This window comes from Parus major, chromosome 7, assembly GCF_001522545.3.
Source record: "Parus major isolate Abel chromosome 7, Parus_major1.1, whole genome shotgun sequence".
Classification (NCBI taxonomy): domain Eukaryota; kingdom Metazoa; phylum Chordata; class Aves; order Passeriformes; family Paridae; genus Parus; species Parus major.
In genome coordinates this window covers 11,095,378-11,118,232 of record NC_031776.1, presented here as the reverse complement: position 1 = coordinate 11,118,232, position 22,855 = coordinate 11,095,378, and the positions used below count along the sequence as shown (strand labels likewise).

General features: G+C 42.5%; 1 protein-coding gene and 1 long non-coding RNA gene across 6 annotated transcripts in view; one reads left to right on the top strand and one right to left on the bottom strand.

Moving 5' to 3' along the window:
• The window catches only part of LOC107207735, a 33,520-nt gene extending 13,790 nt beyond the window's left edge, over positions 1-19,730 (top strand). For 3 of the 5 annotated variants that reach the window (XR_004498280.1, XR_001522906.2, XR_004498279.1), the window contains 3 exons: positions 908-3,380; positions 6,716-6,857; positions 11,726-17,658. This is a non-coding gene — a long non-coding RNA (uncharacterized LOC107207735). Of the gene's footprint in view, positions 1-907; positions 3,381-6,715; positions 6,858-11,725; positions 17,659-19,599 lie in introns of those variants that run through there. The other 2 variants (XR_004498278.1, XR_004498281.1) reach the window with 2 other exon arrangements.
• CDK15 (cyclin dependent kinase 15) overlaps positions 1-19,829 on the bottom strand; it is a 38,484-nt gene extending 18,655 nt beyond the window's left edge. Inside the window, exons 1-8 of the mRNA XM_033516111.1 lie at positions 19,641-19,829; positions 18,992-19,071; positions 15,429-15,523; positions 14,579-14,641; positions 12,448-12,571; positions 11,758-11,878; positions 6,732-6,825; positions 1,644-1,707 (exon numbers count right to left, since the gene is read on the bottom strand). Of these exons, the coding sequence (XP_033372002.1) occupies positions 1,644-1,707; positions 6,732-6,825; positions 11,758-11,878; positions 12,448-12,571; positions 14,579-14,641; positions 15,429-15,523; positions 18,992-19,071; positions 19,641-19,744 (745 nt within the window). The 5' untranslated portion in view covers positions 19,745-19,829. The remainder of the gene's footprint in view (positions 1-1,643; positions 1,708-6,731; positions 6,826-11,757; positions 11,879-12,447; positions 12,572-14,578; positions 14,642-15,428; positions 15,524-18,991; positions 19,072-19,640) is intronic.
• Positions 19,830-22,855: the final 3,026 nt, after the last annotated feature.

The window sequence follows — 22,855 nt, the reverse complement described above, 5'->3', positions numbered from 1 at the left end:
ATGACTCGACTTCACTGGGGCTATTGCCCTGCTGTTCAGGTGCCTGTCTTCTCCTTCCCAGCCCTGCCACTGGCATCCTCCACAGCAGAAGAGGAATAGCACTGCTGCTCAGAAAAAACAAAGCTGAGGGAATCACTACTCAGAGCAGCTCTAGGCACTCACATTCTCAGTTGTCTGTGCAAGTTTCTTTGCTAACATAGCTTTAGTGCTTGCACTTTCAGGTTGTCCCTCTACATAGTACCAGGATACCTAACCATCATCACTCAGAGTTTGTATGTTTGAGGCTTTGTATTAACAGATGTCTGGCATAAAATAATTCTTTGTAATTAGTTCTTCACACACACGAGCATTTCTGTAATCTCCCAGACTACTCTTCTCAACTTGTAGACTACCCAGTCAGGCCTTCTACAACTTAGAGAAGAAAATGCTTCCTCCAGCTGTCTGCTCTGTGCTTGCTTGTATCCAAATTAAACTTGCTGTGGACAGCGACACATTCCCATTTCACGCTGGTTTGATTAATGTGTCTCAGCTAATTGTGTGAAAGATTCCAGTCCTTTCGACTGTGAGACCAGGTTATTGTTCAGCCAATCTCTCAGCTACCATGTGAAAATGGGGGCTGTTTAGTGTTCATGCACCAGAATCAAAGGAGGGGCATCTTGGACTGGGTCACAGAGCAACACCCACTTCTTTGAAAAGATGTTACTATGCTCTACTAAACCTGTAAACCTCCTGCTCAAAGCAAGTCTTCTCCCTCCTCCTCTCCCCCCTGTTCTTTTTTTCCCAGTCCAGATAGACAGGCTCCCCCCACCACTTCCCTGTTGTATAAGAGAGAGAATGGCTAGATTGTAGATGGGTGAATTTCACATTCTAGGGTTTTTAATATTTCACTTTTATATTTCTCTTACAGAATGATCCTGCTGAGAGGCTGAGAATCAGTGCTCATCATTTCCCCCTCACTGACACTTGAATATATTTTCCCAGGAGAAAACATTAAACAAAAAGAGAAAGAGAGAAAGGGAGAGAGAGAGAGGGAGAGGGAGAGTGACTGAGCTAGCTTTTCAAAGCATATTTCTCAACCTGCCCACATCAAAATAAGAGACAACTGGCCCTTTGAAGTTCAGGACACAGTCTTCTCTACCAGCCCATGTGGAAATAAAAGAATCCAGCTTTGTAAATCACACAGATTTCTCACCTTGCCCACATCAAAATCAGGGACAGTGACCTTTAAAGCAGAGGTTTAAAGGTCCCCAAACCAATCTCCATAAAAATAAGGAAAGTTCATATAAACTGTGTCTCCAGGTGCCTGTCCAGCTTTTCCAGTCTAAACCAGGAGACATTGGTCCTTTGCTCCACTCCACTGAGGAATGGAGAGTACATTGTTGAGACTTTGAGCAATGCAATCTTCCATTAGACTTACATACACCAGCACTCAGTGAGGCAACTTTGCCACACACGTACCTCAGTTTGTAAACTAAGCCAATCCCAGTGTTCTTGTAAGTCCTACAACACCATTGTCACTAAGTAGCTCAAGGGATTTAGTAACACCGAAGCAGAGGAATTTCCATAATAAGAATTACTGACCCAACAATGGAGTGGTTAGTAGCTCAGAGAAAAAGCTGGCCTTCTCATGAGTTAAATTCTACCTGGGTTATAGTTGGGGAGCTTGGAAAGTCCTGGCCAGGTGTCTTCAGTTGGGTCCCCCAATACCTGCAAAAGAAGAGAGTGAGAAGAACAATGACCTTTTTCTGCCCATTCTTTACCTTGGTGTGGAGTTGGAGAAATCAGTCTCAGTGGAGAGTGACTGGCCTTCCCCGTGAATCAACACAGAATTTCATTGCCCTGGCTGGTGCTAGATCTGCCATTGTGCATAAAAGACACTGACATTTTAGCACTTGATTATGTAGCAGAAAGGCTCCTGCTGAGATTGAATGCTGCTGCTGATGGGAACATCAGTGAAGGCATATGCAGCCTCACTGCCAGGTGCCACTGCTGCCTGTTTGCCAGCCCAGGGGTCATACAGGTGAGCCCTTTTCAGTGCTGAAGGTGTCCTCCCACACCAGAGCTGCACTGGGGACTTACTGTGCCTGCTTGCACTGGCAGCAGCTGCTATGTTCAGCAGCAGCACAGGCTGTGAGCTCTGAGAGAAACCCTTGCCTTCTGTGGTAAAAAAGTAAAGCTGGCAGCCAGGTCTAGTAGCTGGAGCTAGAAAGCAGTGCAGAGGCTCATTCTGAAGGATACAGAGCTTCAGCAGTGTCTTTCACCTTTACTGGGGACTGTGGGCTTCAGCAGTAGCTGCTCGCTGAGTAAAGTCTGGGCCAGTAAAGCCTCTTCCAACTTCATTTTAGTTGCTGAAATGTGTGAGACTGAGCATATCTAGATTTCTGCAGTTGCAGATGTTTAGTGTTGTTATTATTATTATTACTTAGCACATGCAAAGTGCCCTGTGCCTATTGATATGGATGATTTGTGCTAAAGAGGTAAAGCCACATACTTGAGTTCACAGCATGTGAAATGGCAGTATAATCAGTACTGCTGTCTCCAAGCATTCAAAGCTTTCATCCAGACAATTCCCAGAATTATCAGGTTTCCTTAAAAAGCAGTGAAATTTTAACATGAAAAGTTTCAGGGTTTTTATTCACTTTCTCTTCTCCAACACTAGATTTGTCTAGCATTAGCTACCCTTTGCATATGATAGACAATTCCTGTTCCTTAAAACGTGAGCTGAGATGTATGACATGGGGAACTTGGCCTCCCAAAAATTTGTATTAAGATTGCAAGAAAACAGGTATCAGGGAAAAAATACATTAAAGAAGGAAGAAATATAAAGCCAGCTTGTGGTAGGGGTAAAGCATCAGGTAAGTTGATTGTTTTTCTCAGTCACAGCTGGGAAACAGCTGTGACAATTGCAGCTACCTGGAGAAGACAGCCACAAGCAGGGTGTGCATCTCACCACCTCTGTAGAGAAGCGTGCCATGGTTTCAAACTTCTTCTGGACTCAGCCTGCCACAGCTAAGACTAAGGGGAGGATCCTTGTCTCTGCTCACCTCTAAAATCAGCCTTGGAAGCTTGAAAGCTCCCCAAAGAGAAGGTGTCTTGCAGTGTTCAGCCAGCTAAGGATGTTGGAAGTTGGCTCGCACCAAGGGTAATTTGACAGCCCTGGGTGAGGATGCCTTCTTGACTGGTGTGTGTATGATGTGAGTAGGGCAGGTCTGCCCAAAGCAAACTCTGTATGCACAGGAAAGAGAGAGACTTGAATCCAGAATTTGCTCTCTTTTTGCTATCCTGTTAGTTTCCAGGAAGCCCTGCTCAGTGAGCCTTCATTCTTCAAGGTTTCATGTGAGCTGTCAAATTTCGGTTCTACAGGCATCAGAGGAAATTGGGTAAGTTCTGTGCATAGTAAAATCATACTTGCCAGGGTCAGCTCAGCATTCTGCTTCTTTTGGTGAAGAATTTAAACAAATAGTTATTTGTGTGTGCTTATACTTTTCTACATAAGGATTCCAGCAAATATTACATTTTACTGCATTGAGGAAGTGTTCAGAGCACCAATCACTGCTGTATGAATTTATATTTGCATTTTCTGAACCTTTTCATTACAAAAGATGCTTTTCCAACCTGTAAACTTGCATCTGCATCTCTTTTTGTTTTCCAATGTAATGGGGCAAGCGATCTGATCTCTTTCTCCACCCTGGACCTTTAGTGAGATTCCTTGCCAAATCAGACAATGTGTTACAGTTATTTATTTGAAATGAATTATACTCTGACAATTGTTTTACCTGTTGTGTATCCACCCTAAATCTAGATGTTAACTCTCTGGTCCATGCCATCAAACAAAACAAAGTAGCTTCTCTATACTCCACTCTATAGTGAAAGGTCTTGGTGCAGGTCAGCTCAGCCCACTTGGGAAGACACAGTTTAAGCCAGAAACATTTTTACAGTGTCTGTATTTCAACAAGTGCTTTAAGATGGTGTAAATCGCTGTTCTTTCTCTCTGCCCTCTAACTGCTTGCTTCTCCTGTGATGTTTTAGCTGAAGAAATCAACCTAGTCGATTTTGCTTAATTTTGTTGGGAAGTCTTATTTTAAGTTTTGTGTTGAGGAGCCTTTTAGTCATTCATTTGGCACAATGTTTGGCTCAGCAACAGAAGCACCCTGGTGGCATTCTGTAGCCTAATCCAGCCCACATGAAGTCCTTCTCAGCATGATGTTAATCAACAAGATGGAGCTTTTGCATGAAAATCCTATGCTTGGCCTCTCAAAAATCAAACGATGGATCTTGATTTTGCAGGTTTGTTCCTCTCTGTGCCATGAGCAAAGTGGAGATGCTGGAGCTCACATTCACTCACGCCGCACTTCCACAACCAACACTGCCAGTTTTCCCTTCCCATTTGGCCCTGCTCCTGTGCCATGCCTCATGAATACCAGAGCTCATTAGGGTTACTGTTTGTGCAGCCAGAGGATGAGAAAGGAAAAGAAGCTGTTCTCATTTAGAGTAAGCCAGGGAGAAAACAAAGTTGCAGGGTCTCTGTTCATGAAGCACCACATGTGAGAGATGACACAGGAGAAGCAGTGAGCAGCCAGGGATAGAGATGGGAGGTGGAGACTGCTTTAGATGGCATTTGCCTCTAGAAGAATTTTTGGTAAAATGACAGCCAGTCAATCCTGATGATTCAACAGGACAAACACATTTCACAGAATGGGGATTTTCCAATCATGTATCTTATCTATATGGTGTGTGAACCAACAGTCCCATATAGAGATGAGCATGCTGGCTGATGCAGACTCATGCACACAAATGCAGATGGTCTCTCTACCAGTGCAGGGTGTCTCTACTACTAGTACATGAAAGGAACTGACTATTAGAAAACAGTAGGAATCCCCATTCTGAACCTCACACTTGGCAAAATATCTCAAGTTAGACATTGAAAGCCTCTAAGGAGCTTTGAAATCTTGGTCTAACACAGAGCCTCATTCCAGAGACTGTATAATATCATAAAACCTCCTGTGAAAAGCACTAATTATTTCATAGCTCTTTAAACTTCCTCATGATTTTTAAATAAGGGTTTTTTTTGCCTTCTATAGCACAAATCCTATTAATCATGGTATTAGTTATAATACCAGAGAAATTACGATAGTGCTATAACCCTCTAATGCAAAACCACAGGAAATGCATCTAGGGATTTCAGAGACATAAGTGTAAGGATAGCCTTCATTCACACTCTGAGAAACTGGACCCTGCCCTGGCTTTGAACCTTGTTAATTGGGCAAGTGTGGATATTTTTTTTCCCCAGTAATTCTTTTTACCCCCCACTCTCTATGAAAGAGAAATTCAGCATTCATTTAAATGGATTGAACTCATGTCTAAGAACTGGATGCACTTGTATGACTTTTTATCACACTCCTACTTAGAAGCACAGAGGAAAACCCTACCAGACAGGAGTATTTCTGCATGAAGTGGTTAAGCTGGAAAAATCTGACTTACACAGTCTAACAGCTATAAAGTAATTGTTCATGATTTTCATTTTTTCTGTACTTTCTCCTTTGAAAACCCATGTTTCAGAAACACTCTATGCATAAGAGTTAATCCTTGGGAGGAGATGTGAAAGGGCAGACAGAGAATCACAGAATCTGCTGAGTTGGAAGGGACCCAAAAGGATCATTGGGTGCATCTCCTGCCCCTGTACAGGACACCTCAAGAGTTCCATCATGTGACTGACAGTGTTGTCCAAACACTTCTTGAGCTCTGGCAGTCTTAGTGTTGTGACCACTTCCCTGGGGTGATGCCCAGCCATCCTTTGGTTTACGAACCTTTTTGTTATACCCAACCTAAACCTCCCCTGACATAATTTCAGGCACATTCCCTTGGGTCCTGTCAGTGGTCACTACAGAGATCAGTGCCTGCCCCTCCTCTTCCCCTCACAGGGAAATTGTGACTTCCCTGTCACAACTCAATGAGGTCTCCCCTCAGTCTCCTCTTGTCCAGCTGAAGAGACCAAGTGATACCTACAGCAAGACCTGATATGAATGCATAGGCTGACCCTGCTGTTGAGTCAGTAACAGGGTCAGCACAAGGAGTCAGGAACGCACAGAACCTGTCAGTGCTGCTGACTGCCTCAGTTCTACCAAACTGCTCCAGGAATGTGGCTCTGTGTTGCTGTTTCCCCAGCAGAAAAAACAATTTAGGAAGCTCCCAAATATGTTGCTCTTACTCATTGCTACCTTTATTAAGTAATTTCACACTTTCCATTATGCCAAATCAGTCTCTGGGACCGCACCATAAACTGGATGATACAAAATGTGCCAAGTAAAAATGAAGAAGGATTTCTGACAAACCTCAGGGTCTTGTCATTTTCAAGGTAGTTCCAGAGCAGTATTAGAGCTCCTTTGTGAGAATGTGTTGTGCCGTATCCTACAGTAAGTAAAGGATTTTAAAAGAAGCAACAGAATTTGCAGTACCTGCACACCTTTTATGCCTTCTTCAATTTGATATCATTATAATTGGCTTTAAATTTTTGATGAGATGACAAACATCAAAGGGAAGTCATTTGATTTACTCCTGTGTCTGTAAGAAAGTTGCCAAATATAAAATGGGTTACAAAGTCTGCTATGAACTTGGCAGATTAGACCAAATTATTTCTGCTATTCACAGGACCTATGCTTAGGACTTCAAAATAAAGTAGGCTGGAGCAATGGATTCTTTTTCTCTTCCATTTTAGGGTGTATTTTACTCACCGCCCAGATCTTCTCCAGCTGTTCACGAGTACCAGAAGTTGCTGCAAATATTGGCTGACCCTGGATCATTTCCACAAATATACAGCCTGCACTCCTGCAAGAAACCCAAGGAATTAACTCATTCACGTAAATGATATATATAATATGATTGTTAGGATGGGCGGGGAGAGAGGCAGAGATATATGTTGGAATGGAAATTTAGAGATTCTGATATGTAAAAGCAGAAATCTTGATAAAACAGGATGGGAACACACCAAAGATAAGTTACATTTACATGCCTCCAGGATTTCATTAAAAAACCAGAAGGGGTCAAGGTTCCATGCAAATCTGTTCCCATCTTCTTTTTCTCAACAGCACCACCCACTAAAGAAAAACAATTCACTTTTTATCAGCAAGACAAGACAGGTGATATCCTTGGAAAAGAAACCCACTAAGCACTATTTTTTTTCCAGTACCAAAAAAATTGTTTCAGGTCTCTGTCCATTAATCCTGTTACAAACTGTCAAAAAAGGGTCATGGCAGAAGCCTGTGGAGTACAAGGTTACTTCCCATGAGAAAAAGGGTACAAAATTGGAGTACTTACAGTTGGAAAGATAAACAGGGAGGTACTACACACTTCATTGGCTTGAAGGATATATTAGATGCAGAAAGAACCCAGAGGCACTAACTACTATAGCCATTTTCCTTCAGAAGCTATTAGCTCTTCCTTGGAAAGCTGAAGGCAAGATTTCATAGCATAACAAACCTGGTCATAGCAGCAAGTTAAAGTATTCTTATTTTTATGTCATCCCCTGCTATGCACTTGCACCAAAACAAACCAGCCAGCTTAAAAGAAACCCCACACCTGCCAAATTGCTTCATTTTACTAAGGTGGATTAGTCCTCATGGCAGTAATGATGAAATAGTTGTGATCAAGGTAGACTTGCCTATTTGCAACTATTCCCATCTCTTACTGTATTTACTTTTTAATCATTTCCTTCAATTTTTTTTTTGAGGTTTTCTGTCTTTTCACTAAGTCCCACCGCACCTTTTTGAGTTTCAGCCTCATTCTTCTTTGGTTATATCAAATTTGAGTCCTTTAAGCTTAACTCTTGAAAACCCAGCTTTGTCTTAAAAGTCTGAAAGTATTATTTTCACTTGCTTAGCCATAACTGGTAATCTCTCCTGGTTATCTGTACTCCTGTGTTACCCCTTGCACTTTGTTTTTGCAATACTGTAGTTGTTTTTCCCACCTGGCTGTGGTCAGTTGAAACCCTGGCATGCAGCGGTATTTATTTTGGTCATCCTTGCACACCAGGTGGTGCCAAGCCTGTTTGCAGATCCATATCTAACACTGTTTTCATAAACATCTCTGCTGCACTTTCCCTTAGCTTCCTGTACCCTCGCCTTGGCAAATCTTGTAAGATGAGCTTTTTTGCTTGTCTAATATCCTCTTCCAGAGTCCAGGCATCATGAAACTTAATCCACAGCTTTTGCAACATAGAGTTTTTCTGGTGTTTCATAGCACTACCACATGATTAGACATTACTTCTGAGCCCACAGATAGATTCTACTAAGACCAGTGTCATACCAACACTGTTTTCACAGCTGATGTACATGCCCAAATGGCTCACCCTATTTTGCAACCACAGGGGTTGCTGTAATGGGCTGATTGTATTGCACAAGTTAAACTGTGTACGGTCAAAGCAATTTAGCTCCTCTTGATTTGTAGGGGGAAGAGAAACAGCTCTCTATGTGTTTGGAACAAGTGATGCTTATTCTCTACCAGTTTGCATTCTGATATCCTAGCTAGAAAGTCTGGCAAGAGCAGGAACTTTGGAAACTTATGCTAGTCATATTAGCCTTGCAGTAGAGTCCGCAGCTTTCCTTCTGAGTTACTCTGACAGCATTATGAGGACCTATCTGATAATGAGGATGAATGAAAAGCATTTACTTTTAAATGTTTCTAAATATTTAGACCTGGGGTTGTTCTGCTTTTCCCCTTTTCCTTCTTTCCCCTCTAATATTAATTTCTTAAGTCTTCTTACCCCTTCCAGTCTGTAAGTTTCTTAGAGGGTCTCAGTCCTGTATAACTGCCTTGGGAAGAGATACGGCAGAGGGGAGGGGTCTTTTGGGAAGAGGCCTAGCTAGATATATTTTAGCAAGTGCTAATATGCACAGGAATCAAAACAGTGCCAGCTAAAATAGTAGGAAAAGTTTCAGGGATATTCAGGGAGCATAAGCAGAGCTGATTCAGACAGTACAGTTGCATCCATCTGCAATCCCTGGGGAAAGTCTGAACACTGCACTTTGTCCTCAGTCTGCAGTGCTGCATCACACAGTGGAAAGGTTCTCATCAGGATTAAGATCTAAGATATCTCTGTGGCATCCCAGAGTTCCCTCTTCATGTTTGGGGGTTTTTGTTGGCACTAGGTGATGGCGATTTTATATTTAACCAGAAATATAACCTTCCTCTTGCTCATCACCAAACCTGGTCTGTACAATGGAGCCCTTAGCCAGTATCTCCCAGTTTGGCATAGTGGGGCACCGTGAACCAGACGGAGGAAAAGGCTGTAATGAGCCTGGCAGGTCCATGTTAAATGACTGCATGTGAACTCCTATTCTACATGAATCTACTAGGGAAGATCACTGTGATTTTTTTTCCTCTCTCTTTTTTTTTAATGGAAGACTATATAATGAAAGTCTGACTGAAAAGAAGACATCTTAAGGCACTCATGATGTTTGCAGCCACTAATGTGTCTGTGCATAAAGCACTTGGTGTTTTTTTTAAAAAAAGGAAAAAAAAACATCCTTCTGATATGCAGTGTAATCTCCCCAAAATCCTTTAATTGAATCTTCTAAAGTCCTGAAGAGATAGTGAAGGAGAATGAGAGAGAAAAGAGATACAGAGAGATTAAAGCAGCTTTTCTAGTTAGTCCAAGAGCAACCAAGTCTCCTTCTATATCTCTTTCTTCATATATTCAAGGCCTCATTCACTTCCCATGTGCCTCCCACTGACAGTATTGCTGCTCAAGCACACTATGCATGAATTGCCATAATGTTTTATTTTGTTATAATTGGTTTCTTTAAACCGAGGCTTTGACACCCACTGTCTCATGCCATTACCAAGGGCATTCTGACCTGCCTTCATGTAAATTGCAGCATCCAAAAGACACAGGGTTTTTTTTCCTTTCTTCCCAACAGACAAGTAACATCTGTGTGAATTCACATTATTTCCTAATAGACAAAAATTGAACTTAAATGCAGTGTACATCAAGATAATAAATGACTCTTGTTAGAGGAAGTTACTGAATAGAGCTCACTGAAGTACTCCCTATTCTCTCAGCGTGACATCTTTCTTTAGGGCAAACACTTTGAATGTTGTTATTATAAGGAGGCGTTATAACAAAAGTGCCTATAGTGTGGATGTAGTTCAGTGGGACAGAGAGCACTATGCTGTTAGAGCTGGGATCTTTGTACACCACTCCTATCTTGCTATTCATTACACCAGAGCAGAGTTATGCAGTGGGGATGTTGGTTTTGCATAGGCAGAAATGACATGTTTTCTGTGCATAGCTGGCTTTGGACAGGGGTCAGCTTTCAGGGAAAAAAAACAACAAGCTTATGCCTGATACAAACCCTCTAATCTGCTAGGCAGGCATCTTCTTCAAACTCAGCAGACATTTCTGAGAGACTGTCTGGAGGGAAAAAGGACAGGTAGTGGGGGGAGTAGACAGGACTATTTAGACTGTCTTAGCAGCTGGAGGCCATTAGAATTTAGCAAGGTTTTCCTCCTTAGAGAAGTCTTTAAATAATTAAATTAGCAGCAGTCCTAGGGAAGTAAACAATCTAAAAACCGTTTCCCTGACCTACTCTCCAGACTTAGGTCACTGGAGTGTCTGATAAACTGCAGACCTCTGGAGGGAGATACAGCCTGCGAAGACCTGGAGCTCTGCTGTTTGTAAGCTTAGCCAGCCCTCTTACATATTTTTCAGCCTGCTGCACTCCTAACTTTTCTCAGCCTTTCACTCTGCAGTAGTTAAGAACAAGTTCTGGTGGTACAGGTACAAGGAAAAGATTAACTGGTCTGAACAAAGGGTGAAGCAGCAATGCCATCTACAGATGTAAAATTGCCCAGAATAAGGATGGTCTCCTGCAACTTCATGAGCTGCATGCTGTCCATGAGCATGTCAGGACTGTGTTGCAGAAAGTGGGCTCAGGCTGGTGCAGAAGTGAGACAGAAGGTTGATGAACCTTACAGTTAGCCCAGCTACACATCCAGGCCAGCCCAAAAGGCCACTGGGACCCTGCAAAGCCTTCATCCTCTCCTGTTTTCTGCTACTCTCAGACACTCCTCTCTCTTCTATGAATGTGCAGCTTGTTTCCTTTGGATTCCCAAACACATCAAGAATTGATATAGTTGGGATGGGGTAGAGCTTGTAAGGAAACAAGGCTTTAACAGACACAACCCTTCTCCTGAGTGAAATACAGACTGCATCTGAGATATGGTCTTTGAGAAGGACAAAATATCACAGAAATTATTGAAATCTCAGACACTTTTCTATCTCGAGATTCATTGAGCAACCCTTTAATGCCACATTTTGTTACCAAGGCCAAAGTAATTTGGCCTTGTCAAAGTAATTGATGGTGCAGTTGTGGATCCATTGTTTTTACATGAAGCCATTTCTGCAGTTACTACTGACTCAGCTGACTACTTAGATAAACTTACATTGAGCAAAAGTGTTCTGTTGCAAGACAAGAAAATGCTCCATACATGTTACCAGACAGGATACATATCTCTCATAAATATTATCAGATGAGGTTTGTATCCATCCATAGCTGAGATGTAGTGACATCATTTCCAAAAGCTTCTATGAACCCTCTATGAAACTCCTACAGAACTCCACATTGCTCACACATTTTCCGCTCACAGGTGTTAATTCCTCTGCTTACAACTGTATCTACTGTAACTTTGGCTGATTTAATTTAATTCAGATAAAAATTATTTTTCCCAGGGAACCCCAGATGCTTTGATATTGGTCAGTACCAGATATCTATATCAGAAGAATAAGCTGTAGCTCCAAGCAACACATCAGGAGGACGGTACCAGAGTGTCACAACTTCAGAGGAGTATGTCTGTCTGGGGATGGACTGGGCACGAGCAAGGCCTGCAAAAAAACCCCAACAAACCAACAAAAAAAATGCTGTGTTAGGACAGTCCTTCTACCTGTACAGTGCATAGATGATAATGAATGGAAACAGGACATTATTTTCTCTTTAAACACAAGTAATCTCAATGCAGCTTACAAGCAACTGACAAAGAAAGTGTTTCTGGAATATACCTCTGGGGCAGATCAAATCAAGTAAGAGGCTGTGTTTTGCAGGGCTTTATCATTTGAGACTGAAGCAGCTATCCCAAACCAATGCCAAGAAAGCTTTTTGGGTCACACATTGCTGTGGACTCTACACATTACATTATTTTCTGAGCAGAGAGGGATTGATTCTTTGTTCTCTTGAACTAGTTTTACATGGCAGTAATTGTTCTGACTTAAATGAGGTTAATCCCTGTACCTATCAGTATAAATACAAGAAAAGCTGGACTGACCACAGAAATAGTTTCCTGAAGTTCAAGGAAAGGTTATGCTTCCCTGCATTAATTTGCTGTGGATACAGATCTAGATGCATGCTACAGCTTTGGTCTGAGCAGATATACAGCTGTATCCAAACTGTGACTCACCAAAGTCGGCTAATTTGAGCTCACCGAGGCAACTGATGAGCAAGTTCTGGGGTTTCAGATCACGGTGAAGAATGTGTTGTTGGTGGATGTAAGCCAGGCCACGCAAAAGCTGGAACATGAAGAGCTGGCAAAAGCCAACAAAAAACTGAAATGATTTTGCGTGACTTTGCATTGATAAGTTAGCTCTGAACTTTAGGAGAACACTGGAACAAGGCAGAGACAAAGCAAGTAAGAAACCAGTAAAAATCCCAAAAATGAGTAGAGCTGGCTGGAAGGAGAAAACTGTGGTGGGTTATGACTGTTCTACAGCTTTCTGAGGTTTTCAGGGTAGGATATTTGGCCAGGAGGGCAATTTAACTGCGGTCCGTAAATGCACATTTTGGAAATTCAACTTTTCTTTAGAAATGGACCGTTGATTGCAGGATCAAGGTCAGCTTGCCAAAACACAGACCCCAGCTTTCAGAACAGCAGCTGTGTTGATCGCAGTGTTCAAGACAAAGACACAAGGACACACAGCCAAAAAAAATGAAGGTCTAAGGAGCTGAAGGTTCGCCCCCTTGAGCCAGATGGCAGCAGCTGACTGAGTTCCATGGCCACTGCACATGTCACCAGTGGAGCAGGGAACTGACTGACCTGGCAATGGGAACTGTTGGCTTCAAGCTGGGAGAAAACATGAAAACCTGATTTAAAAAACACAGCGAATCAGATATGATGAACAAAGCAAGCAAGCAAGAAGAAAACCAAGCAAGAAAGGAAGCCAAGAAGTAAATATCTAACTCCCACCATGATGGTAATCTAAATAAGTCTGGTGTAAAATAAGTTGGGCTGAAACAAGGTATGAAGTTGGACAGTGGATAGAAACAAAACACAACAAAAGTAGTAAGACTTCACCAGAGAAAAGATATTTTTCACCAGAGGTTTAACCTGAAGAGGAGGAAAAACAGTGACACCCATAGGTCATTTCTGTACCAGAAAAGTATCCCTGTAACATTCTGCACACTTATATCATATTGCATAGGAATCACTCAGAAAAAACAAACACCATTTGCCAGCAAAAATGAAGCAAGCTAGATGACCCTCCTGAAGGAGCAGTAAATAATTTTGCAGTTCAGTTCCTGCTGACAGTGAGGATTCTGGATAGGAAAGCAGAGCAGCTGGCTAGTGTTTACTCACAGAAATGCCAGTAAGTACATATTACAGCCATGTGCTCCACGTGCTTTATGAGCACGTCTGGTAGCAGAACCCTTGAGATCTGTGCCAAAACTACTACACTGCATCTCAGATGTATCTGAGCTTTAAGGATGTTTAAAATGTGAGGCCCCAAAAAACTTCATTAGAATTGGTGTTGCTTAACAACTATCTGGAAAAAGATGTGAACAATGTGGCAACATTTGAAGACGACAGAAGTATTTAGATTAGTTGTGATAAGAAGTGTCAGTGAGGAACTTCAGAGAGATCTGACAAAGCCAGATGAATAGGCGTTTTGATAAGATACAAAGTTATTGTTGACAGCTGTAAGATAAATTAACTGAAGTCGCTCAGGAAAAGGACCCAGACATTAACTGAGGACATCTGCACAGAAACCTTAAGCCAGCATGCAGCAGCAGTCCTGAAAGTTAATTGAATGTGAAGATGCATACAAAGGAGAGCAGGAGACTATTACATTATCAATCTATAAAGTAAGGGTACATGTTTGGCTGTGTTCAGATGCAATCAACCGATCCCAAAAGCTATGGGAGAAACAAAAGGGACTTAAATGACTGCAAATATGAAAATAGTTCCAAATGAGAAGAGAGAGAGATGTGAGTGTTTTTAATTAGAGAGATTAATAATGTGTTGTAACAATAAGAGAATAAAAATTTGTGGAGAGATAGGTTTCCTTGCCACAAGATGTCATTGTTCACAAAAGCTGAATGTCCACTTGCAGGCTCAGAAAATAGGAAGAGAGGCTAACTGAAAAAAGTTTTGAGACTGAGAGGGAGCTTGTTATATCATCAAAGACAGATTTTCTCCAACATTTTTGTCATGTATGTAACAAATAAATATTAGTAAGTAATTTACAGTGACCATACATAGTGGAAAATAACTCTTCCTCATTCCTTAAGGGATATGAGTCTCCTAAAGAACTCACCATAACATTGTACGAATGGAGTCCTCCAGGGTGCTGGCCCATGTACTGTGCTAGATCTGTGTGCTAAATAAAAGAGAAGAACTTGAGGCAAAGCTGCTGCTGTAAAATTCTTCTACCAACAATGCCTCTTCTGTAAATGGAAAAATATGCAACTGCTACAATGGTGCCTATTTCACCTGGGTGAAGATCTGGTCTGATGCAGCCCATAAGCATGTGCTTAAGTTCTGGGTCACATCAGGAACCTGGTTGACCTGTTATCTCACCCAGCATTTATGACCTACAGCTGCTGCTTAACAGAATTCATACTTGTGCCGGAACTAATCATAAAGCTGCAACAAGAAGATATAGCTGCTGTATTTTCTTTATAATTTGGTTGACTATCTGCAAAAGCAAGAAAACTAGCAAGATTCATGTGGAGAATTTTATTGGTATCCTGGTCTCCCCATGAGAGCAACTCACAGCTTGGTCATAGTAATCCACTGGGGTCAGTGCCAAATCTGACCCCAGGTGGGATGTGAGCTCATATCATTATTTCCTATCCTTGCTGTGGCTCAAAAACAGTACTTTTATTGTGTTGGCAAGGCAGAAATGGAGGTAAATAATGTCTGCCACCCCAGTGGACACAAGACATGGAATTAATTTTGCATACAGCTGTCGCATATACAGAAAGAAAAGAGTAAGGCTGAGTGGCTGGAAAGCAGGAGATCAAGAAGGAAAATCAATCACTGCACTAAAGCATTACAACTCGTTTCTTTGTAGATGTCTCACAGTGCAGTAAATTCAATCTGCAGCCACTTCCCAGTACTTCTCAGTACTAGCTCCACAGGAAGCTAGAAAAACATCAACTCACCATGTACTCAAAGACAAATGTTAGTGTCTCCTTAGTCTGGATAATGTCATGAAGCAGAACAATGTTGGCATGTTTCAAACGTTTGAGAAGAGAAGCTGGGAAAACACAAAAGGAAGATCGACTTTACTGCTGCTGGAAGTGGAAGGAGATCATGCACAAAACAAAGCAGCGGAAATAAAAAGCTGGGGAATAATAGTCCAGACTTGGCAGTTCTGTAAGAAGTGGAAGCTACTGAGCCTGAAGGAGGATAGAACAACTCCGCAGAGAAGCAAGAATTAGTGCTCCAGGCTTGGCAGGAACCCAACCATCCATCTCTCAGAGGTGGGATCTTGCCTCTGTCAGAAATAGCAATTCACAGTTCCCAGGTGTCAGCTTATAAATTGAGGAGAAGTAATTTCTTCAAGGTGAATGCTGAGAGGCAGGACCTGAGAGCTCCCAGAGCCAGAACGCAGCAGCCTCCAGTCTGTCACTGAGTTTCTCATCCTTCTCCCATCCATCTCCTGGTGTGTGCCCTCAGCAGGGCCCTTACAAGAGACTTCTGGAACAAACTGAGTTTCTACCAGTTTTCAGCTTCACAGCAACAATAGTGCAAAAATTGGCAGAAAGAAATCACTGTAGATATAAGCTAAATTCTGAGTTTAGTTCTGTGCATATTGGTTACTGTCTCTGGTTAAAAACTCTAAGAACAGAGATGGTGAAGTTACTGAGTGAACAGTAATTTGTTTGTATTTATAAAACTTAAGCAAGCTTTTCTTTCAGCCTAACTATCCAAAAGCATCATTTCAACTGTGTGTCCCTGGTCCTTAGGTCCTGACATGCCTTTGCTAAGCCTTGGCACATCCAGGGTGCAGTGATGCAGGGGGCAGCACATGGAAGAGTCTCTGGGCCCATACAGACCACAGAGCACTGACTTATGGTAAGACAAAAGCTGCAGCCTTCTGAGCCTTTTGGCTGTGCACTGGTTTTGCTGTGTTAGAGCAGGCTCCAGCCAGCACGCTCATGAAAGGAGCTTCTCAGCAGAAACTCTTCATGGGGGAACAGCGTGCATAGCTTAATCATTTGCTACCTTAGGTGTGAGACAATACAGCAGTAATTCTGTACAGAGGAGGAATGTGGGGGAAGAGGTGAAGCTGGAATTACTTTGCCTGTAGGTCACTGGCACAACTGAAGAATCTCACCCAGCTGTTCACAGACAGGGAACACAGACTACACAGAGAGAAGCCACAAAGCCCTAAAAAAACAGATGTCCCTGACTCGAGATTTTAGTTCCGCTTCTGACATAGCAGAATAGCCTTAGAGCTGTTCCAGACCCACTTTTTGCTGCTGATTAAAACCAAATTAGTTTACTGTCAGACCACGCAGTGCTACAAATTTCATTCAAATAAGGCATGGGCGTACAATCTTGTTTCAGCTGAATTAGCTAAAGCACACAATACAAAGCATGGGCCAGCTGTGGGAGGCAGAGTTTTAGTCACACTTAAAAGCTGCTTTTTTGTTTTTCAAACAGTCTGAAAAAGAGATTCGAAGAGTTTCATGCTGGCAAAGCAAATTTATACTGGATTAGCACTTTGCCTTTTGCGACCGTAACAATTTCACCTGGTTCTAAAAGCCCTACTGCGAGTTACACTGTATATGACACAGCTGTGGTCTGTGTCAGTTCTGAGACCACTGAGCAGGAAGGGATGCCTGATTCAGCACAACTACGGGAAACAGCAGATTGCAAAGCAGCTCTTGCACAGAGCTTGGTGTTGCTGCAGCTAAACTGCCTCTGCCATTGATACCACTCCATTTAGCTACCACCAGTACGTTCCCAGCACACAGCACTAGGGACCTTCAGTTTCTCCACACTGCACCTAATTGCCTACAAACCTAGTAGAGGTGCTCTGGCTAGAGCCCATCTGCTACAGAACACGATAACCTGACTGTGATACCTCAAAAATTCCATATGACCGGAGCTATTGCTCCAGAGGGGCAGCACAGAGGGTCCACAGTAAAATGGAGGATTCAGCGCCTGTGCCTCAATCAGGCTTCTGGGAAAGGCTCCTCACTTTGTTGCTTCTACAACCCCCTGCTGGGGTGTCAGGTGCTGCTGCCAGAACCGAGCTTTAAACGCATTTTGTCTCTGCGGGGCTTCCTGGGGTGAAGCGTCTCTTTGTCAGGGGAGCGCATTCCTCAGGGTAGCAGAGAATGCGCCGCGTTAATAAATCTTGTGCTTTGTTTTTGCTACTGACTTACATTGTAAATTTGAGGTGTCAGATGCTGCAAAGCTCAGCAGTACACAAAAGCAGACCCTTCATAAGAGCACCCTTGTTTTTTCCCATAATGAATGAAGCTAAGACTCTCAGCCTGTCCAGCAGAGCATGTTAAAGGGGTGCTGATCTTTAGTGCATCATTAGTTCAATGCAGATAAAGCTTTTAAGGCTTATTTTAACTGGTGGGCTACAAGCGTAAATGCATAGCAGAAGCACCACAGCAAATGAGTGTACAGGAAACTGTAACACAACCCATTTTGCAAGTAAGAATTTTTAGGTGTGTCTCCGCTTTCACACAGAATTAGACTAAGGACTTCGTAAACTTACTTGTCTTAATTACAGTTATAAACCTGGAGTGGATTCAGTGACCTCTCTTTTTATTCTGAGTTGACTGCTATGAGAGTCCTCCTGTGCTAGTGCTGCTCTGTGAAAGCTGGCACATCTGGTCTCTGACTCTCCATCCCCACAACAGGATTAACCCTAGTTGCACAAATGCAGTTAGAACTAAAAAAAAAGCTCTATGTGTGTCATCCTACATTGACAGCTTCCTCTAATACCATAAAACAGACTGGCACAACAGTTGCATATATCTGTGTATGGAAGAAAACAGATTGTTGTCTTCTTGGGGTTGTACAGCAGATGAAAATAGAAGCCCCAATCAACCAGGCTTGTGCACTTAAGTCTGTAGGGAAATGTAAATACTTTTAGCCAAAATCAAGCACTTGCACAAAAACATGTCTTTCTCCAAGAAATTGAGAAATCTGCAGACGTTCTGCCCAGTGCTCTACAAAGTCGACTGGTAAGAAATTCTCACTGGACTGAAATGACGGATGTTATTAAACATTAAATATTATAAATTTTATTGAAAGTATCTCTCTTCAGCCTGGGATCTGTGATGCTCCAGGTATCAGCTAGGAAAGTGTCATGGTTATAGTAACAAGTCCACGACTGCCCAATGCAGCAGTGGCAAAAGCTGTGTAGTTCCTAGAGGGAAAAAGGAGGCAGCAAGCAGAAGGTACAAGAAGGCCTGACACTGCTAAGAACATGCTCTGGCTGCAGCTGGCACTTTCCTTATCACAGGCATGGATGCATCTGTCACAAGTGCATAAATCAGAAGTTCCTCTTCTGTCCATTGCATGCCTGTCCAGCCCAGCGTAAAGACATCCTCCATGAGAGGATAAAGAAACTGAGAATTTTGGGAGAAGGGCAGCTGGCACATTGAATAAGCAAGAAAGGAGGGAGGGAGACATCATGGAGCTTTTCCAGGTTAAAACAAATGCTGTCTGAGAGTGATGTTCCTCTAGGTCTTACCTTCCCGAATGGCTGTAAAGGGCACTCCCTCCTCTGCCTCCAGCTTGATCACTTTCAGTGCCACCAACTGGCTGTTGATCCTGTCAGGTCACAGTAGAAGGTCACATGAAGCTTCTCAGTGCTTGGCATGATAACACAAACAGTATCACAAGCAAACACCCAAGCAAAATTTCTAGGGCTTGCTGACCTACTGAGGCCAAGTTCAGAAGGGAATTACAAACCTCCTCCACCTTGTGTTCATTAGCAGTGAGCTGGGAGCCAGCGGACCTGGCTAGAGAAGCACTGTGCTGCTGTCCAAGTATTGCTAGAGCACGGCTTCGAGCATTTGCCCCACTCCACCTTCTGATAGCTTTCCTGCCCCTGTGTGATGGCAACAAGATCTCATGCCCAATTTTTCAATGATGCAGAGATCCCTTGCTTCAAGGAAAACCTTTGCTCCCTCCCTGGTTCAGCCAGACAATCTCCTGGCACACTGCTGTGGATCAAAGAGTCTTTGTGGTGCCTCCATGGCTGCAGTAGAGGAGTTCCCTGAAAAATTGGGATGGGGCTTTGCAAATATCTTGGTTAAAGGCAAAATTGCACTTTTGATTTGCCTTTATCTTCCATAGGAGGTGTTTCCAGCTAGCACTGGGAAGACAATATTGCTCACCTGCTGATCCCTTTGTACACGGTTGCACAGGATCCTTCACACAGCTTTTCTAGATGTACATAGGAAGTGGCAGCTCCAAATGGGATGCCTTGTCTCTGCTTCATGGAGAAATTGGTATGTATTTTAGATTGATGAGTAGAACAAGAAGCTATTAGCAGGTCATTCAGTAATTAAGTACTGATTCATGGCTGGAATAATAAAATATCTTCTGTCTGGCTCTGTGGATGCTGCACCTCACCCATTTGAACCTCTCCACAACATCCTGCTCCTGGAAAGAATCAGTGTGTCCTGTAGAAAGAGTCACTGTGCCCCGTACCTCCAGCTCTGGAGGATGTGGAGCTGCAGGGGCTGCAGAGAGGGTAGAGAAAGGCATGCTCTGGTTACATTTAACAGCTAGCATAGGAAAAGGGGACAAACTGTGTCACTGGCAAACTACCATTCCACTAAGGAGTTGCTTTTCTTTCTCCTTTAAGAAATACCCGTCATTTTCATCTCTCTCTCTACCAGTCATAGATCTCCAGTACTGTCTGTAAGGGGAGCAACTGTCTGTGTGTTCCTGTGTTGGTAAATGGTACTCAGAACACACAAAGATAAAACTGCCTTAACTGCAGAGGGTACTTCTAACAGCATCATTCTAAATGCATGTCATTCCCCCTTACCCTTGAATTACTCATCTTTAAATAACCTGTCTCAGGAAGTTTACATGTATGTATTCTCCCCCTTAATCCCTCACCTCCTTCCTCAGCACTGTATAATTTACATAGCCTGTTAATTTGGCCCATACAGCGTAACACTGCTGTATACTACACAACTATAAAAAAGGCAACAATGAACGGCAAGTAGGCTTCAAGCTCCTCCTGAGCAGCTGTATCAAATGGATTATAATGTGACAACACAGGATTTGCAATCTGTGGTGTGCTGCCTCCTCCAGAACTGTAGGTAGTTGGCTGCCTCCCTGTTTTACAATCTCTCATTGGCATAGAACTCACTGGAATGCAATCTTCTCTCCCTGCTCATCACATCAAAGGCATTTATTGTCATCTGAGGTACAGATTACTCTTTCAGCAGCTTCACAAGCCTGAAGCTCCAAAGTTTGATGCTGTCTGGTTAGAAGCAAATGTGACAGCTTCACACTCCCACAAGTGGAAGCACCCAGGCTTAGCCTATCTCATTGCAGAAGCATCACAATGTGGTATTAAATACCTCTGCTGTAGTCACTGCTTCCATGTGCTGAAGGCCTTGAATTTGTTGGGAGTCCCTTCTCTCTGAACAGCAGCTGGTGCATCCTGGTCTGACAGCACTTACACACAGGATGTCTCCCATGTTGTCCTGTTTAAATTAAACTGTATCTCTTTTTTTCTCCTTGCTCCTCCTCATCCCTCTGTGTCTGTAATAACAGCTCATATGACTCGCACGAGGTCTCTGCCTCAAACAGTCTTGTGATTTCTGCAGTTTCTCTTTGAAAGTCCAAGCGCACCCCTGGAGCAGCTGCATTGATTTCAGTTCCTTTGATACACGCCCTCCAAAAACAGCCAACATTTTTCATACCTGAAGATGGAGAATTAATAAATACAAACTTTCTGCTTTCTACACATTTCTTTCAGTTAAGCAACTCTCAGTGTAGTAAGTTGGAAAATGAAGGGATAGGTTTCACACAGGAACAGGTCTTGACTTCCCTCCCTGCCTGTAGCAGTTCTAAGCCTCAGACTTCAGCTCTCAGGTGAGCTTTCTGAGCACTGTGGCTGAGCTGTGCTTTCTGCAGGAGCTGTACATTGACTGTCCTTGTTCTGGCATTTACATCAGCACGGGGACCTGTCTGCCCCTGCTGGATTACGTGTCTAAGGGATGTGATGAGTTGTAGCTGATAGAAAACACTCTCGTCCATATGTCAGAATAACCAGAGCAAACTGATTAATCCCGCCTGCTGTAGAGCAGGCAACACACAGTGGATTTACCCTGGATGTGGACAGACAAAAGTCCCCTTCTTTCAGTCCTCCATGAGCAGGACTCACTGTGCAGCTTCCTAGGACTGACACCCAACCCACATACAGAAAATGACAAGGGCTGAGGGAGCAGACATCATCCTGCGGTGTTTTTGTGCTGACCCATTAGGTCCTTCAGTTTCATTTGAATGCATCACATGAATTCTTCCCTTTGCTTCACTGTTTTGATGTCCAAGAATAACACTCCTTCCTTGAGCAATAGGATTTCTTTAAAGCAAAAATGTCTTGGGAAGGCAGGAACAATTTCTGTGTCTGTTGCAACAAAACCACCCAGGCCTTTGCATGGCAAGAAGGAGCTAACATACCTGGAAGGCTGTATTTCCTTCATGTGACTTTCTTTTGCACTCCCTTTAGCCATAATTTGCTAAATGGCTATCATCATGGACTTTGGTCTTCTCTTTATTTCCCAAGTATTCCTTAAGCCAGAAGGAAACAGCAGCAATTTAGATGTGCTGTTCAGGTATGAGAAAGGTTGTCTAGGTGCAACACACTCAGCAACAAACTGGTTCTGTAGTCTTTTATTGTGGAAAACAGTTTTTAGTGTTATGACTAAATAGTACTTGCATTTTAAAAGACTGGAAAGATAAATGCACAAAAAGTAGACAATATAAAATATACACGTAAATTCATAAAAAGATTGTAAATTTTAATCTTGTGTACTTTTTGTGCCAGGGAGTAGAAGGGAAATACTGTCACAAAGAGAAGTAATCCAACTTCTGCCAGGTAGCCAGAGCTGATAAATGAAGAAAGCATGCTTATAGCTGGTGATTGTCATTATTGAAAAAAAATATGGACTAATCATTACAGTTAGTGGAGGAAATACTCTAACAGAGATGTTTAATAGCTCTCTTTAGAAAATATAAGAATTTATAAAAAAGAGCCTATACTGGAATCATGGCTTTTAAATGCAAGTTTCAGGCAACGTAAGAAATAGTCGACTATGAGGTGACATAGCATTAAAAATACATTTTACAAAACTTGTTCAAATAGAAACACAGGTAGGGATGTGTATGTATATATATAGTGTGTGTGTGTATATACATATTGTGTATTTATACGTACATATGGTGTATTTATATACACATATTTTAAATGTATTCTGTGAAATCTATGCTTGTAGAATAACTCACACAGACGCGTGTGTGTGACTCGCACAAACACCTGCACCTGTGGCATCACACCTATTGAGAGCAGGCTGCTCCTGGGGAGAAG